The sequence below is a fragment of the Camelus bactrianus genome, chromosome 28 (genome assembly GCF_048773025.1).
Source record: "Camelus bactrianus isolate YW-2024 breed Bactrian camel chromosome 28, ASM4877302v1, whole genome shotgun sequence".
Taxonomy (NCBI): domain Eukaryota; kingdom Metazoa; phylum Chordata; class Mammalia; order Artiodactyla; family Camelidae; genus Camelus; species Camelus bactrianus.
In genome coordinates, this window is record NC_133566.1 from 137,544 (window position 1) to 156,764 (window position 19,221).

At 43.3% G+C, this 19,221-nt stretch overlaps 1 protein-coding gene across 7 annotated transcripts in view; it reads left to right on the forward strand.

Moving 5' to 3' along the window:
• Window positions 1-6,637: 6,637 nt before the first annotated feature.
• The window catches only part of LOC141575485 (junction-mediating and -regulatory protein-like), a 42,799-nt gene continuing 30,215 nt past the window's right edge, over window positions 6,638-19,221 (forward strand). For 4 of the 7 annotated variants that reach the window (XR_012503082.1, XR_012503086.1, XR_012503085.1 and 1 more), the window contains exons 1-2: window positions 7,578-8,098; window positions 9,437-9,571. Coding sequence is in view for 3 of the 7 variants with exons in the window: in XM_074354788.1 (XP_074210889.1) it covers window positions 8,063-8,098; window positions 9,437-9,571 (171 nt within the window). In the remaining 4 variants the exon portion in view is untranslated. The other 3 variants (XM_074354788.1, XM_074354787.1, XM_074354789.1) reach the window with 3 other exon arrangements.

A 19,221-nucleotide genomic window follows, 5' to 3' on the forward strand; every position in this document is an offset into this window, starting at 1 on the left:
AAGTATTTATGATCTAGTAGGAGAAAGAGAAAGAGCAGGTATTCAACAAGTAAGTAAGCATGTAAGTAAATACATAAATACTGAAAAAATGAATTCTCTACTAGAAATAGAAGCAAAGAAGAGCTGGCATTTCCAACTTACAGCATAAGAAGGCACTGAAGGCTTGGGGATATGAGCATGAAATAAAGTTGAATTGGATGTTCTTTTGTCCCTTTTGTAGTTTTCCCAAATGTAAATGGATTCCTTCCATAAGGCAGTGGTGTTACAGAACTAACGCTACTCTTAATGTCCCTAATTATCGAATGTGGAACAATGCAGATGGCAGGCTATTCAGGATTTTTCTTCCTTTGTCTTTCACCATGAGAACCAGCTCACTGCTCATTAAAACATCCTGCAGAGGGCAAACAAGGGAGGGGAGGGAGCTGAAATTCCTTTTGGAAGTTTTTGGGAAGCATTGGTGAAAGTTTTGGTGGAATTGTAGAAACAGTCTCTTTATACTGTCTTCTTCTTTCAAAGAAATCTTGTTTCCCATCAGTGAGATTTATGTGGAGACTAGAAAATGCCATGTGTTCTTTGACTTTCTGGATAAAGGAGTCTTCAAAGAAGGACTTCAAGAAAATAAAGTTTTCTCCCATTTCATATCAAATATTAATTTATATTTTTCCTCTTCAAATTGATTTTATAACCTAAAACAAACCAAGATAAAATATTTCTCAACTAACAGAACACATCAGTATTCACAGAAGTAGCAGAATCTGTTTTTATGTTAAAATTGATGGACCTTAAATTTACTAAAGAAATAAACAAGTGAGAGCAACAAAAAAATCTAAAAGTAAAATTAAAACAACAACAACAACAACAACAACAACAACAAAGAATGACTTTAGAATAGTGACTCTTATCAAGAAAGGAGCATGAATTAAAGTGAAATCTGTGGTGAAAATTTCTGAAGCCCCAGATGCTAATCAGCCTCCTCATCCACTGCACACCCACGGTCATTGCCTGTAACACGGAGACCAACTTCAGACAGAAGCAGGCTGACATGTAAGCAGTATGGGTGCTGCCAGAACTTTATTTAAACCCAATAAGATAGAACTGATTCAATAAAAGAGGACAAGCAAGGGGAGGGACACCTGTACGGACATTAGTGAAGACTAAGTTTTGGCTGTTTAAACAAATAGTCCACAAAAATGAATTCTTCTTTTAGATAAAGACTTCTGTTTTTATTACTTTTAAGGCTTTTTGATGGTTGTGATGTCCCTGGGCTTCCAAGATACATACGAAAAGTGTCTTTTTATACACTAGATTGTAAAATAGAACAACTAATAATGATGATAATAATAGGTATTAAATCTGGGTACTAGGCGCAGCATACGAGGACGTGTTTCACAACAACACGAGAGCTAACGGGCATTGAGCATTGTGATGTACAGTCACCGATGAGCAGTTTTAAATGTTTTAATTCATTTATTCCTCATGACAATATGGTGTGGATTCTTTTGTTACACTTGTTGGATCAATGAGGAATCTTGGGTGGATGGTGTCACATTTTAATCTAAATTTCTTGTGTAAGTCAAATACAATTTCCCCCTACCAGGATTTTGATTGTCTGATGTCAATTTATATGCACAGTATTTTTTATCTCCCATTTAAAAAAATAGTGGTAAAATACTCATAACATAAAATTCACTATCTTAACTATTTTAGGTGTACAGATTAGCAATGTTAAGAACAAGTACATTGTTGTAGAATCTTCAGAACTCTTTTCAAATCTTGCAAAACTGAAATCCCATACCCAGTAAATAATGCACAGACCCACCATTTTCCTTTCTGTCTCTATGAATGTCTACTCCAGATACCTCATACAAGTAAATTCACACAGCAGTTGTCTTCTTGTGACTTCCTTATTTAATGTGTCACAGAATTTTTGAAAACATATGAAACTAAGATAATGCAAACATATTATTTTCATTTTATAAGAAACATATCTTCATTTTATAAGAAGGTTTTTAAAATTATTACTATTTCCCAAAAAGTGTCATGACAAGTGATGACTTCTGTGCTTTTTTTAAACTCAAATAATGATTTTAACTCACTGTTATTTTTTAATTTCTAATCATTTACTTAGAGCAAGAAAGGTTTTAAATCAACACATGCTACCTATAACAAAATATATATCAATACTAGACACTTATATTAAAATTTATTATCAATAAGATATTTGATACACTTTGCATTGTCAGTTTCTCAAATGAAAACTTTGAAACACACTTTATTATGCTTTATGAAGTGGATATTATTTTCACAAAGAAGTGTATTCCTAAATATTTCTAAGTATTAATTGTATTTATTTCCTTTCTTTTTTAATATGTGGGATAATTTCCATCAATTACAGACCCACAAACCCAGCTGAAATAAATATTATATATTCCCAAGACAGTCACCATTTTGCATTTACAATTTTATTCTTAAACTAAAATTTGAAAGAACCAAAGTCAAATAAGAACCTCATGTTTTTGTAATCAGTTAAGTTTATTATTAAAAATTATTTTTCTTCCTTTACATATAAAATTAAGTAGACTGTGGCTCTTCCTTTGTAAAAAAACAAAACAAAACAAAAAACAAAAACAAAAAAATCTAAGAATGTTACAGTTCAGATTTCAAACTTCAGTTTTTCAACAAAGCTCAAATTTTCTTTTCACCATTTATCTTTCATGACCTCTGATGTTGGAAATGTAAATTGACATTACAAATATCAACAGAAATAATGCCACAAATTCCATTTACCTTGTTACTGAAGATCATTTCCCTTCTCTTCATATTTATTTACCTTCAGAATGTAACGGTATTAATTATTCAACAATATAGAGTGTTGGACAATTTCATACTAATTCAAAGCATAAGAATTCCCTCTTATTCACAGTGTATAAATCTCAAAGTGTATGTGTGCACTTAAAATGAACATTTTATTGATATAACAACCTACTCCTGCAACTACTAGCTTTCAAATGGAAATTGAATAAAGTTTGGCTAAGTTGAAACAATTATTTTAATTTACAAAACCATCATTTTTCCTAAATCCTGTACATATGAATAAGGAAGCAAAATTGTATGTTAAGATCTGAATTATTTGAATTCATTACTTCAACTTAGTTAATAAGACTACTGTCTTGACATGAATTCCTCCCAAAAAGGCCTCCTCACAGGGAATTTATCTGGGAATGTGACCCATAGAGTAGGAATAATGAACAAGGTGGTGAAAACAGGGAAAAAGGAAATGCTGAAATATGGATATGTTATCACAATGACCATGGCCGACCTGTGCTGGAGTCCACAGGCTTTCTGGGAGGCCTCATCAAAGCCAGGAAATGAAGAGAAGGCTTTTCCCACAGGCTTCCACCTGCCATGGATTTAGTGGCCCTTGGACTTTGACTATCACATAAGCACTTGTAGGCTGCACATTCCGCATCCTGCATTTCTTGTCAGAAACTTCCAGGAAAGGAAAGGAGAGGCTCACACCTTAGCCAGAGTAAGGGACTCCCCAGTTGCACCTGCAGGAAGCTGGTCAAAGTCTCCAAGAACTGGCAGTAGGACATGTGCCTGCAGTAGGACACGGGGCCAGGAGGGTGCTAAGTGATGCTCAGAGTGGGTGCTGGTGCACTAGAGCCTTAGGACTCCTCAGACCCACCTTTTCTCTCCCTTAACTCTAATCTGCCCCTGAGTCTCCTTCCAGGTGCTGGCCAGCTGCAATCTCTATAAGAGGGTTTGTGGAATATCCTGGTGGCTACAGCTGCTCCCAAAGCCTTGCTGAGAGTCAGCATCTCTCCTCCCCACCACTAATTCTAAATTTCTCTCATCTTTGACCAGTGTCTCAGCTGATCTAAGGTTGCCTGCCTGGTAGAGTGAGCCAGACCTTCTTCATCTAGGTTTGATTTGCTTTACCTCCATGAGGACATAGTTGCTGTAAATGCCATGATACCATTATCACTTGTCACAAAACACCAGGTGATGCATCAATGAAGTTTGTGACTATTCCTTCCTGCCTCCACTATACAGCAGTGGCCCAGGTTCTTCACGTTAATAAGGGCAAGTTAATCTTGAAAATATATTAACATATTAATTCTATTTTGCTTGATGATCCAGGAATGAGAAGGCCAATCACTGGAATTAGGAGCCCAAAGTGGCTAGATGATAGTCAGATCCTGTGGAATGCTTATGTTGTCCTCTGGTGGAAGTGTTTTCCTTCTTGGGAACCAAGATCTCCAATCCAGTAGAGCCTAAAGCTTCAGACACAGGAAGCATAAACTTTGAAATTGAGTCACTAGGAGTAATGGTAAATGGGGCCATTTGTACTCTCACCTCTTGGTTCCTGACAGGACAGCACCATATGTCAGCCATCAATACAGCACACATAGCACACACTTTCCCCAACCTGAAACTTGAGCTGAGCCATCAACAGCTCATCCAACCACTATATCAGATCAACTCCTTCTAGGTGATGGGACAGATGGTAATCCTAGTGGAATCTGTGCTCATGCACCCCTAGTTTCACTTTTGTCATAAATTAATCCCTCAAACACAGTGTTGTAGAGGATGTTGTGCCAATAAATAAGGCATTTTGTAAGCCCCAAATTCATGGTGCTGGTGGAGGCTTTGCTGGCAGAGAATTAAAATGCATTACCATTGTAGGTTTACATTCTAGCAAGGATGAACTGTTGCCATCTCTAGAGTGGAAGGGATCCAATAAAGTTAATCTGACAGCCAATGGCTGGCTGGTCTCCTTGAGGGATAATATATCACAGACTCAGGACCAGGCTCTACTGTTGACAAGCTGGGTACTCAGAAAGGAGCAGGGTCTAGATCTGCATTAGGGAGAGGGAGCCCAGTCTGCTGTGCCCACGGCTCTTCCCAGCCATGGTGTCATATCTGTTCATGCACCAATCGTCCAAACAGGGGACCGCTAAAGGTTAAGGATGGAGTATAGTTCACACTCACAGAGCAAACTAAGCTGTCCAGTTGATTGCTGAGAGTCCTCTATTCAGAGAGTGCTCTTTGGTGGGCACTAACACGAGACAATGGTCTGCATGCTATATATCTGCCCCCAGAGATCCATCCACTTGCCTCTTCACCCAGATTTCCTTGTCTCTGTTCTTTTTTTTTTCTTGCTTTACCAAAGCCCCTGACAAAAAGTCATTTGCTACTTCCCAGTAGTCTATGCATATCCATAGCTCAGGCCACTTCTGCCTCCATATAATGTAATGTATGAATTGTTCTGTTTGGAGCTCTTCCAACTGGGAGGATGTCCCTTTAGGGATGCGTTCCTTTAGGGCAAGCTCTGAGTGCAGCTGTAGTGTGACAACTGTTCACTTATGGCTGCCATCAGTATGCCACCCTAACCCACATGTGAACCAGGCCAACATTTTTTTCTCTTTAATCAGCACAGCTATTTCTAGCTATCATCAGATCTGCTGGTTCACATGGCCTGAGATTCCAGGAAACTTGCACAACTGCCTGGGCCTCCTGAAGACCTTTTTATTTATCTGGGCATCATTTAAGTCCAATAAGTGTTTGGTACACTTTTCTCATAAGGCCCTTTGTAGAAGGGTAGGTAGAATGTTTATAATTATTCTTGTGTCATTAAAGAGTCCTTTCTCACAGGCACTCACCCTCCATTTTAGCCAATGGTATCTGGTTCTGTTCAAATTAAATAAATCCAGAAATTGTGTGCAGGCCCTGGGTTTTGCATTGTGACAGCTGATGTTAGGAATCTGCTCACCATGTATTTACTGGGGAAAAATCTGTGTATAAATAGACCTTCACAGTTCAACCCCTGTTGTTCAAGGGTTCAGAGTATTGACAAAAGACCACTTGGAGGATGAGAGAATGGAAGTTGGATAAGCAAGGAAGTGAAAACAAGCTTTGAATTCTGGTTCAGCCACCGTGACTTTGAGCAAGTTACTTAATTTCTGTGCTTCACTTTATCTGTCTGTAATATGGGGGATAACAGAGACATTGTGCAACTTTTCACATGGGTTTTTCTCACTGAAAGTGGCCGGTTGCTCTTCATCAACCTTTGCTGCCTCATCCTTTAGGTCAAATTTAGCCTTTATTTCCTCTAGGAAGCTTTCTCCGTCTTCCCAGGGGTTGAGGTGGCCTCCAATGTCTTTCAGCCACATGTACCTCTCCTACAGTAGCTGTTGTCATACAGAATTGCAATTGTCAGATCACTTATCTATCTGCTCCACTAAGACCAAACACTTTACTGGGGCAGGGATTATGACTGTCCTAGCCCATTTAGCACATATTGGAAAAAGTTTATAAATTTCATTGAACTCTCTTGTAGATTGTAAGGGTTAAGTGAAGTAATGTGTGTACAGCTCCTCCCAACTTAAGTGTTCAGTAAATAGTAGGTTTAAAAAAGCTCCATTATTTTTCACATCTTTATCATAGGGCACAGTTCCTGGCATGTACACATTTGTATCTCAATAAACACTTGCTGAATGAAAAGTTCAGGACAGACATGATAAGGTCCTTAACTACGTCTGCCAACACTGATTTCAACTGCTGTCAATTTTCCTTTCAGTATCCTAAATGCTGTCCTCTGAAACTCCAGTGTGTATTAAGTTCTTAATTTTTTTAGAGGAAGCAATGGCAAAAATAAAATAAAAATCCAAGAAAATAATTGTAAGATGCCACTGTAGAATGGAGGAAAAGGAGAGGTAGCGGGAAACCAGAGGTGCTGTGAGGTAGTAGGGCTTGGTGTGTCTCTCTGTATTTTCTTTCTTCCTTTCTTCCTTCCTCCCTTCCTTCCTCTGTTTGTTTCTTTTTTTTTTTTAACTTTCACTTAATTTTATTTTGTTTCGGAGTTCTACTGAGTTGTCTTCAGACACCTTCCTTTCATATCTTAAAAATTGTATAATAAGGATGTTAGGAGAGAAATCAACAGCCTAGGGGGTCTCAATAAAATAAAGCACATAGTTCATATAATACGGAGTACTTTCTGTATTTAGAAGTTATCCCTCCGGGTGAATGGAGGGAAACTTACACTTGAGGGTCCCTTTGAATAAATGGAGTTCAAAACTTCTCAGTCCCTCTGTCTTTGTTCCTCTTTTCCTGGGTTCGGAGGCCACCTTTACCGCAGGGCGCACCTGCCACTCTCACCGCCGGCCAATCGGCGGCTCCAGCCCGCAGGCGGCTCCGCGGAAGGAAGAAGGGAGGGCTTGCAGCAGCCAGTGGGCGGGGCGGGGCGGGGTGCTGTGGGCGGGGCCAACGGGCGCGGGCGGCTGTGCGCGCTGCCGCCGCTACCGCGGCACCGGAGTGCGGCACTTGTCTGTGTTTACGTCCTAGTGGAGCCTAAGTCAGCAGCCGACTGGCGACATTGTGACAATACTGAGGCACAAAGTTTAGGAGACGCGACCCTCCGTCAAGCCAGCTCCTGGCTGCCGGGAAGAGGAGGAGGGGGGCGGGGAGATCTGCCATGGTACTAGCGGTGGAGACACACACACGGTTCCCGACCACCTGCCTGGCCCCACGGAACCGCGCCTCACCTCCGAAGCCCGGCAGGTGCAGCACCGCAGCCTCGCCCCAGGGGGTGGCTAGGGCAGGCGCCAGGCGCTGCGGCAGCTCGGGGCTTGTTAACAGATACCCCTCGCACGTGACCGTGTGAAATACATGCTCCTGGGGGCGTGTTCTCTTTCCCGCGAGCTGCGCCACAAAGGAGCGGGGCGGTAGGAAGGCAGAGAGGCGGGCGAGCAAGCAGGGAGGGACCCCTAGCGTTTTAGGATGGCCGAAGGCGCCTGGCGAGGGTGAGCGGTTGGGGGCGGGGGGTGCTGTTGGGCACGGCACAGCCAGCGGCTGAGTCCGTTGGCGGGCAGGGCTGGTGACCCTTTCCCCGGGGCCTGGCCCTGGAGCCACCATGTTTTTGGCGCTCAAGGAGAGACTCCAGTTGGACTGGATGGCCTGGCGGCTGCATGTGTTCTACAAGCGGAAGAAGCACAAGTTCATCTTCATCATCTCCTGGAATGAGATTGAGGGCAAGTTTGCCATAACCTGCTAAAACCGGATGGCCCAGAGGCAGAGGAGCGGCACCAGCGGTCAGGTGGGTGCGGGATGGGGCTCCAAGCCTGGCACACCCATGTCCAACAGGACCTGCAGGCTGTGCAGCCCAGCAGGCAGGGGTTGGCCTGGGGCCACTGCCTCAGTGACTCAGGGCAGAAGCCCTGGGCCCCAGAAGCTCCCGTCCTGGACGGAGGGTGGCTTTCCATGGAGCATGTGCAGCCTTCGAGGGGACCTGCTGCCCTGAAGTTTGTCTGGAAAAGAGGTGGGAAGCCCTCTCTGGATCCCAGTGTGGGCCAAGTCCAGCCCGATCCTGAGCACATCTGCAGGTAGAGATGTGCCTCTGTGGCAGCCCCCTTGTCGCCTATGGAGGCCCAGGTGTCCTCAGTGCGGATAGTGAGCGCCTGCAGAATGGTCACCTAGATTGAGGTGCTAGAAATGGTGAGGGAGGATGAGGCGGATCCGGCATACCTGGGAATCTCGGTCACGGAGCAGCGGACGCCCGCTGTGGAGCTGGAGTCTCCACTAAGGCGTGAAGCTGGTCCGGGCGCTTCTTCCAGGATCTGCGCTCAGTGCACCAGCAGCCAAGCCCTGTGAACTAGCAGCTGGAGCCGTGCTTGCTGATATTCCCGGAGGAGATCTTGGGCATGTGGACAGTGCTGTTTGGGGGCGTCCCGGAGGTGACTGAGCAGGAGATCGCCACTGTTACTGTTACTGGGAAAAGGGAAATAAGAATTACCTCGTTTCTTAGTCATCCCTCAAAGAAAGAATTTTTAACGAGAGAAAGAAAGTGTGATATAAGTCAGGTTTTTATTAGTAAAATAAAAAGGTAGTAAAAAATAGTACTTTCCCAAGAATTGGGAGCTGGCCAATCCAAGAGAGGAAAAATGGCGCTGCTCCTTTGTTTTTCTGTCTTATATCCTGTCTTAGGGGCGTGTGTGTGTGTGTGTGTGTGTGTGTGTGATTGATTGATGGCTCAGGTTCTTTGAGTTAACAAACTGATTGACAACTCAAGTTCCTTTTGCTCTGGTTGATTGACAGCTCAGGTTCCTTGTGCTCTGGCATGCCCATCCCCTTTTGGGCAGGTTTTTACCCATGAAGCACGTAGAGAAACCAATGGGAGGGGGCTCAGACTGTAATGTTAATTACGTTACAATGAGCATTGATTCAAGTTACACCAGGTCCTTCTCTTATATGCAGCTGCAGCATTTTGATTTTAAGTGGCTTCTTTTGCTGGCCCTCATTTAGAGAAAGCAAAAATTTCTGTAGTCCCTTATCCTGAATGCATACATACTGTTATTTCCTGGATTGTTCCTTCCCCCTTCCTCTCCCCCTGCCCAGTGCTCATTTCTATCTAACTACCTAACATCGTCAACTTCAGGTCTACTTGGGCCACGACCTGGACACCTGTGGCTGGAAGATCCTCTCCCAAGAATTCTTCACGGAAACCCACGACTGGGAGTATTATGAACCCTTAGCGAGCTGCAGCAGAAGGACCAGGAAGCGCATCCAGGAGGTAAAGACCTAGTCTGGGCTCCAGTCATAGCTTTTGGTTACTCACTGCCGAAGGCTGGAGCAAAGGCCTAGGCTGTGCGCTTCTGGGACACTTGTTTTTCTAGACAAGGGAAAAGGAAAACCTGCTTGTGTATTTTCAATTTCTTGTCCACTAGATGGTGGATCACAGTCCCTTATCCTAACAACAGAGTTCTTTCTCACAGGTTTGCGTTTCTCTCACAAAGCCCACACTGGGCTTTACACGTGGAAAGTGCAAATTGGAAATCATCCAATAAGTTACTTTTTTCCCCCAGGCTTCCCCTTGTAAAGCAGAAAGCTGAAAGTACATTAGAGGATAAGGTTAGGGAGAGATGAGAAGTGAGGAAATACAAGGTTTAGGGGAGCTAACCTGCACTTCCCAGGAAGCCATGGGTGGGCCCACCACACCTGTCACTCCTGCTTTGGCTCTGGTGACCTTGTTGTCACTGCACTACTCCCAGGAGCACAGAGGAGAAGGCCACGGAGCCTCCACCAGGGCAGCGGTGACTGCTCCTACCCGCCAGGTTGTCCTGGGAAACCACGGCCACTCCAACCTGTGCTCAGAGAGGTGAAAAGACACTAACCATTGTCCCCGGTGTCCGTGAATCACGTGACCATAGTGGGTCATGTGACAGCCTGGGGGCTGAAGTCCACCCCTTAGACCTTCTGGGAAAGCACGAAATTCAGAGGCAAATGTAGGTGAGGCCTGGATGCTCGCTTCGTGCTCGGGACAGCAGGGCCAAGACTGTCCTCAGACCCGCTCCTCAGGGCTTTAAATTTGGGGTCACTCCCCTCTGCTGTCCCTGCTCTGCTGCGGGTGTGCCTTTTTCCTCCCACCGACTTGAGAAACTGCACTTTCTGGGGCAGGGGACAGTTTGCATGAGTTCTGCCTTTGGCCCAGAATTTGGGACCAAGACCTTAACTGCCCCCACCCAGAACAACAGAAATGCAAATGATGGGGGTTGTGGGGTGGGGGAGGAGTTATTGTGCAGATCGGGCCAGGTAAAGTCCACGTCTCCACACCTCCCACCTCTGAGAAAGGGAGCTAGGGTTGGAGCTGCCTCAGGGAACTACAGTCAGGTTGGTAACTCAATCCCAAATGGGCGTTCAAGATTAAAACAAAAAGTTCTTTATATTCTAGTTGCAGTTTTCTGTAAGTTTCAGATTGTTTTAAACTAAATAAAAATAATTTGTGGTTGTAAAAGGGAAATTAATCATCATTCTTATATATGGGTCTAAAAAAAGAGCTTAAAATGTCACTAATATGATGTGTTTTGCAATGATAATGTAAGAAATTAAAATCCAGTCATCTAGAGATCACAAATTCATTTATTAAAAATGATCCTGGAATTACATAGCTAGGAGTTTTAAACTTTAAGAAGCCAAAAAGAAAACTCTACATGTTACCAATATTTGTATACCAAATTTGTTTTAAATTGCTATTTAAAACAAAAACTATGGTAGAAATGTCTATGGTCTATAACACTGGCATTTCATCTCTGGGGTAGATGAGCTTCTTAAGAAAAACATCTTTAAGGGCGTTATGGACTGAATGTTCACACGTTGAAATTCTATGCTGCCCCTCCACCCCACTTCCTTTTCCTCCCTATGAGATGCTCAGATGTACTAAGAGGTGAGGCCTTCGGAAGGTGATTAGGATTAGACGAGGTCGTGAAGGTGGAGCCCTCCAGAATGGGATTAGTGTCCTTATAAGTGTCATCAGTCTGCACCGCTTTCCTTCCTCCCCTCTCTCTGAAGTGAGGCCAGACCCAGGCACTGAGTGAGCAAGACTGCGAGCTGAGATTCTGGAGCTGCTGCCACCACCGCCAGCATGAGAGCGAGGGAGCACCCGAGGGACCCAGCCCCTGTGCGCTGGCCCAGCCGAGACCTGCGCCCAACCTGGGGCCAGCGGGAGCCACGGCCCCCCATCTCCCCACTCCCCTCCCCGCCGGCAGCGGCAGCTGCACACGCCGGAGCCCGAGCCGGCGGCCGGGGGGCCGGGAGGCGGCTACCTCGGGCGGGGCTCGTCAGCAGCTCCGCGGTGAGAGGGCGCTGAGACGCGGCTGGAGCTTCTGTCTCATTCTGGGGCGTGGGGCAAGGGACTCCCAAGGTGGAGGGAAGTGGTCCCAGCCTCAGCGACACCTGTGGGAGCCGGAAGCCGGGGTGGCGCCTAGCGGAGCTGGCTGGATCCCCCATCTCAGTGCCATCTCCGCCACCCTTCTGCGTCTATAGCATCTCCACCCTGAGTATATGAGCCGGGACCCCAAGTTCGGCCACCACCCCCCAGCCAGGGGTGTGGGCGGGGACCCCAATATGAAGTAGTGGCCCGGGCAGCGGGATCAGCAGGACCGGCACCGCCATCCTTTCCTTCTCTCGCCCTCCCTTCTGCCCCCTTGGGGGTCTTCTCCCTCAACCAGTCACTGGACCCTGGCTCCTCGGCAGGACTCCGGGAGGACGTCTTAGGGCCCCACCCCCACCCCAGCCCCGAGGGCGGCGGGTTTGGGGGGACCTGGAGGGCCGACTGCAGCCTTCGCCCAGAGGGAACTTTATTAAAATCAAAATACAGAGCACCCCAAATCTGACTGTCCAGGGACAAGTGGACCAGGACCGGCAGAATACCCAGCCTGAAGAGGGCCAGAAAGAGAAGAGGAGGGAAGTGGGGCCGCTGCCTCTTCTGCTCTGTCGCTGTTGAAAAGACCTGGGTGGCTGCCCCGCTTAGCAGCACCAGCCCCGCTTCTTCCTTAGTAAGGCGCGGGCCCTGCCGCAGCTGCCGCCTCCATCCCGAGGAGGAAGGGAACCAGCCCACCTACAGAGCTCTGGCTCTTTTGTAATGTGTGAGTGGCTCTGGGAAGGGGAGTTGAGGGATGGGGAGGGCGAGGGTGCCTGTGCATCCTGCGGTGTTTTGCCGATGTTTTCCTGGAGTGTTGGGAGCATATAAATGAGCGGGGTACCTGAGTCCTCACTGTGGGCAGAAGGTATCAGGCAGTCCCGTGTTTTGTAACATTTTAGTTCTCTCTGTGTGTGATACGCAAGCCTGCAGGTTTCTTTTTGTGGAATTCTGTCTTTCTGCAGAGTGAATACTTGCATGTTTCTGGCCATTAATTGGTAAAAGGAAACTGAGGAAGCCAGAGCATATGTGCGCACAGAGGACATCTCTGTGTATGTAGCTTTTCCTGGTACATCGGGTGGGAAACAGCACTGTAGGTTTTGTTTCTGGGCAACTCTTATTTGAGTTCCCAAATGGAAGCCTCTGACTCTGTGAGGCCCTGAAAGTAAAATTTATTTTCTTTTCTGCATTCTTCCTTGAGAGTTTTCATTTCGGCACAGGCGCTTTTTACCTTCTCATTTCCTGGGTGCAATTCCTGCGTATCAGCAGGACGTGGTAACAGAGATCAGTTACTCAGGAAACTTGGGGTTCTTAGGAATCATAACTGATTTGGGGGAGAGCATTTAGTACTTTAACCAGTTTATTAAAAAGCTATTTCATTTTTCCTTAGCCAATTTTTTTTTCCCCTGGGTAACATACGTCCTAATTGACAGCATTTTTTAATTGGTGGAATGACTTGTGACTTATTTCAGTTGTCTTCTCTATCAAATGAGGATGATTTTTTATCCCCCTTTGTTACTTTAAAGGAGAAGTCTATAGAATCTTTGATTTGTATTTTAAGTATCCTCTCAGAGTGCCAAATTAAGGTGCAGGAAGATAATGAATATTTTGTATATTTACGCAGACTTTAAGGGTTAGGCATAGGTGGAATTTTACATAACAACGCAGACAGTACCCTACTGAGGATCACAGGCCCCCGGACAGCTGTGTGGGCTTAGTCCTGAAGCCACTGCTGAGAGAGGCTCTGTGGAGTGAATGTAAGCCTGGGTCATCTGTGTTAAATTTTCCATTCAGGACCTTGATCAAACTTATTTAAAACTTTCTCAAACACTTTTTAGCCTGTACATTTTTCTTCTGAAGTGACAAATTCTACAAGTTTATTAGCCCTCATTTTTATTAGCAATTCATTTATTTATCCCAAACCTGTCTATTTAAAGTTCCAGGACAGATCCTGAGCGTGTGTTTTGAGAAATGCTAGAACGAGCTGGAGTTCATCTTTTCTTGGTTTTATAGATTTTCACTGTTCCTCTTTACCATCATCTTTCCTGACTCTTTTTGTCTGTTTTACAATCACTTTGCCCTCCTCTGGAACTTCTGCAGATGTTTTATCCTTATTTATATGCCTTGTTCTTGTTATGCCTTTGTTATGAACCTTAAATTCTGTCTATTTTAAATAGACACTGACATTAAATTATTGTGTAATGGTTGTAATATTAGATGTGAGATCAAAGACAACTGTTGCTTTATCAGTTATTTTGTGACCATGAGGAAGTCATGCATCCCATGTTTCACAAAGATAGGAAGAGAAATCTAGTCCTGCATAGGCTGCTTTTGGGAGGGAGGAAGGGAGGACAAACCAACAAAATAGTTTGAGTGTAAATTCTACTCCATCAGAGTTGCTTACTAAATTTAAGACTTTTATTGCTTTTACTATAGATTGGCTAAAATTCATGTCAGTGTTTTATTGCGTATTTATTTAGGAGCAAAGAAACAACAAAGTAATTGGGGATCCCTGCCTTTGAGAAGCTTTTACTTATGAATGGCAGAGACAATGATACACAGATTGCACAAAACTGTAGGGAAAGGGAAATGGACCAGTTTTTAATCTGTGACCACTATATGCCAGAAAGTGACTGGAACATTATAGATGTAAGTGTGTTTGTACATTTTTCATTGGGGAAATGTTGATATTAGACTACACAGAACATATTGGAGTGTCTGAGCCAGTGGAAGAAAAGAGCAAGTGGAGATGAAGTGTTAAGACTTTTGGAACTGGAGGATGTGGGGAACAAAGGTAATTAGGAAGTTGGTTGATGGGAAATCACAGGGAAGTTGTTGAGTAGCTTATGGTCTGTTTGTGCTTGTGTGGGTATGTGTTTACAGCTCAAAGAATCAGTTGAGAACAATATTCCTGAGATGGTAGTTTTAAACCATAGAGGAGAAATTGTATTTTAAACCAAGGCATTATACCTGGATTAGGATTTTGTTTTTATAGGGAGCCAACATTTTTATACCATGGTCACTGAAAAGCGATACAGATGGAGGAGTGAAAAAGGTGCTCCCAATATATTAGCATGGTGCTAGTGGTTTCTGATACAAAGTAATTCAGAAATGGGGCAGTGGACTTTGTTTTGGACATTAAATTTTCGAGTTGAAGTTGGATACCGATGAAATCTCAAGACAGTAAAATTATGAGCAATATGCTGAAAATGTAGAATTGGGAGTCATTATCAAAGTATTAAAGTTTCTCAAGAGTGCTGATGGAGAGCAAAGAGCTGACAAATGGGTATTTTTACTTGGGAGAGGAGAATCTGATGAAGTTAGCAAAGGTACAGTAAGAACAGAGATGGATGAGACTCTCCTTAAAATAGATGTTTTTAAAGTGAGTAAAACTTGAAGTGGAAAAGGGAGGAACAGCCAGTCTCAGGACACATGCTTATTTTTGAAACTACTGGCAAGCTTTTTGTAGGGTATGTCTCTTGAGGTTAAGTTCAGAAGAATATGTAGGATTTCACTGTTAAGGAACTTATACATAAAGGACAGATCTGTTTTACCAAATTCATGTTTTTAAAATGTGCCTTTCATTATCATACTGAGTTTTGTCCCCAACATGATGAAGTGGGGCTAAAATAGCTGGCAAAGAAGGCTGCTTCTCCTGCTGGTAGGTGGTGTGTGTCTTTGTGTCCCACACAGTGGACGGGACAGCCCTTTGCTGACACAGCATTGCTGAAAATGCCTTTAAAAAATCTTTTTATTAAAAAACTAACAAATAAAACCAAACTTGACACTTAAAAAACCCTGACATTTTTGAAGCATAAGATGCTGGAAGACTGATTTTTTAAAAATTTAAAACAATTTAAAAATTTTCATTGTGAAGTGTGGAATTTACTGTTGATGCCAACAAGGATTGAGGATTGTGATGTAGGGACTCTATATAGCCACACTTTTGTGTTCCTTAGTTTGAATTCACCAATTCCTTTGTAGCTTCTTTAGCCTCTTCTTAGGAGTGACTGTTCCAATGGGAAAACATCCAGGGTAGATCAATTTAGATGGGGAGTTAGATCTAAGGTGGTTCTGGAGCAGATGCCATATGGGCAAATTCCTTCCTCATCCGCTATCTTCCACAACATTTTTATGCAAGTGAAATCATGGTTTGATGAACTTTAAAGGGCAGTCTTTTTGGGTTAACATAATTTACTAGTAAAGGCAGTGGGAAGGGTGGGACTCTGGTAGTTGGAAATGGTAACGTCATGTGCTTTGCCCAGGCAACTTTGGGATTGATATGAGATGATTAAAAAGACTTAAGAGTGTGCATTTGTGTTTGTGTGTTTGACACCAGATGAGCTAGCAGCCCATGCCTAGGCTAGCAGCAGCCCAATGCTTATACATTGGAGATGGTACTTGGAGAAGTCTTGTGCTGCCTCTGACATCTCGTTGTGTAGAGGAGGGGTTGGCAAACTGTTTTTTTTTGTTTTTGTTTTTGTTTTTTGTTTCTTTTTGGTGAAGGACCAGTTAGTAAATATTTTAGATTTTGTGGACCACATGGTCCTGTCACAATGATTCATTTCTGCTCTTGTAGTGCAAATGCAGCCACAGACAATCTGTAGGTGAATGAAGGTGACTGTGTTCTAATAAAACCTTATGCATAAAAACTGGAGGTAGTATGGGTTTGGCTCATAGTTTATGGACCCCTGATGTAGACAACTGCCAAGTCTACCTGCATGCAGTCTGAGCATCCCTCTACTGCAAAGCTGAGATTGGCTATTTCAGGCGGCCTGTTTTCTAAGTGAGATGTGTTCCTAGGGGGCTGTCTTAAAATGATTCTGCACAGAGTCTACTGTTCAAGTTAATTTTGCCTCCATAGTAATGAAAACCATGGACTGAGGAGCAGGGGCAATGCCATCTATGAAGGGATGCAGCCAAAATGTAGGGACACTTGCATTTCTTGTTCAAAGATACCATAATATAAAAGGTACCACATAGTGATATAATGGCTGTGCATCATGGCCAGAAGAGTTTTTGGAGTATCTGAATAAAATTCTGCGTATAATTTTGAAAGATTCTGAAAATAAGTTGTAAAGCACTTACTTTAGATGTGAAATTAGAAGTGCTTATGGTCTGTTTGAACCAGATGGAAGTATTCGTCAAACTGTAAGAACACTGAGGTTTGATACTTATGCATCATAGAGCCTTGACCTTCTGCAGCGCCCGGCGCGGCGTGCGGAGTCCCGCTCCGCCGTCCGGTCCTGCTACCGGCGGCTGCTGTTTCCTAGGCGACCCTACACAGCGTGTGCGCGTGCGCGTTAGAGCGCTGCCGCAGCCTGGGGTGACGTCAGCGCGGGGCCAATTATTTCCTAAGTGACTCTATCTCACAAGTGTTGTTTAGAAAGGATAATTCACTTTGGTCAATTTTACATCATAGCTAGCACCACAGCACTTGTTTCATATGTCAACGAATAGCTGCATTAGATATGGTATATTTTTGCCTGGTTTCATAAATCTTACTTATCTTTGGGTTCCCCAGTTTCTGTCAGGAGAAAGGATTACTCTTCCAATAGTGACACTTTTTAGTTAGGGTTAAGCCTGCTTTTACTTTAGATAGTATTTCTACACATATAATAGATACTTCAAATCCTCTTCCTTTAAGAAAGGTACCAGTTTTATATAAACTGACATTTTTAGTATACCTTTTAGAAAGAAGATCACTGTAAAGTTACTTTCCTATTCATTAGGAGGTGATTCTTTCCTTGCTCTTTTTGAAAATGTCTTTTTGTTTTTTTGCCTTTTTAGGTAATTTGTCATTCTCAGGCTTAAGGATGGGTGGCAATTTAAAAGACACAAGGTGTTCCTCTCATATCTGCAAATATCCCAAATAGAAATGTTCCATATTGTTGACACTTTAAGTGGACCAAGGAAAAGAGTGGAGCTTGGTTTATTTTTTTCTTTTTAGTGTAGTTGAATTTTCATTACAAACAGATGAGTAAAGTTGTTTTCAAATAATGAACTCTTGCTTCTAAACCTTTCTCCTTTGAGACTTTTTCCCACTAAGTAGAAACCCAGCAAGTTGTATGCTTTCATGTAGTTGTAGGTTTTCCCTGCTTTCTCCTGACCCCTCCTGGGCACTTTCTCATGCTCCGTTTCACATGTGTTTAGAGTGTATTTCCTAAATCAACATGACATTTCCTGAACACTATGGGATATATATTTTCTAATAATTATACTTTTACCCACAAATATATTTAAAATGTCCTCCTACTCTACCTTCAGAATTTATGAATTATTTGAGGGAACATCTGTCCTTGATCTGGATCCTGAGAGAAAAACCAATGTATAACAGTTTTTCTAAAATATTCTCTTAAAAAGTTTTGAGTAACAATTGATTTCTCTAAAATTGTAAGTTGATATAAGTAAATACAAGATCCTATGTTTGTGTTGTGCTATCCTGCAATGCAGGCTTTTGAAAAATAATACAAATGCACAAGAGTCCTTACTGCTTGAGTATCTTATATTTTGCTTTTCCCCCATCACCTAAAGGACAGCTGGCAGATCAGTCAGATAGCATGAAGTGTCTGTTGCTTTGCTGTGTAGCTTCTGTCACCTTTTTATCCAGCTGAAGTTTGGCTACTGGAGACCTGGGTGCTTCAGGCAGGAGGCAGCACGTGCTGAGCTTGTGTCTGTGGGAGCCTGAGTCATGCTGGATGCTCCTTTCTGCATGACAGCTATGAACTTAGGGAATATTAATGATGCAGAATATTTTTCTGTCACTTAGGCTTTCCTCTGAGCAGATCACCCTAGGAAAATACGTTGAATGCATCAATATTTTGGGCCAAATGTAAAGTATCAAGACACATTGCTGGTTTGTTTTTGGAAGAATGTATGTATCTTATGAGACTAAATGTCATGCTAAAATGCCAGTTAAGGGTCTAGTAATAGACCTTTGCATGACATCCTCTATGTCTGAGAAGGACTTGCCTCACTAGTAGTAGTGGGTAATTTGCAACAATCTCGTGGTTGGAAGCACTATGCATACCTGGAGCCAGCACCGTGTTGCTAGTTCTCTTCTCATTTCCCTCAAAACTTATATTCACACTGTGGAGGCAGAAGATTCATTAGTAAGGCACTGTCATTTTTAGCTATGTTGCCTGGAACGAGTTACTTATCCTTTTTTACTATGGGCCTCATGACATGTGGATGGAAAAACCATGTCCTTCCCAGGGCTGTTAGGACTAAATGAGATAATATAAAGCACCTGCAGAGCTCTCCCAGCGCCTCTCATAGGACAGCGTGGCCCCACACTATTAATGTGAGTTAAAAGTCTTTTACAGTGTGACGCAGACAGAAGGCTAAAGTCAGGCTTTATGTTGCCCAACACTTAAACTCAGCCCTGGAGTTTGACAAATAAAACTGAAGTAATTCTACAGTGTTTTCAAAAGCATCTGTACTAGTGTGTGATTCATTAACATATTATTTAAAAATCTTAAAAAGTAGAGAAATGACAGAACTACTGTGCTTATTATTTACAGAAA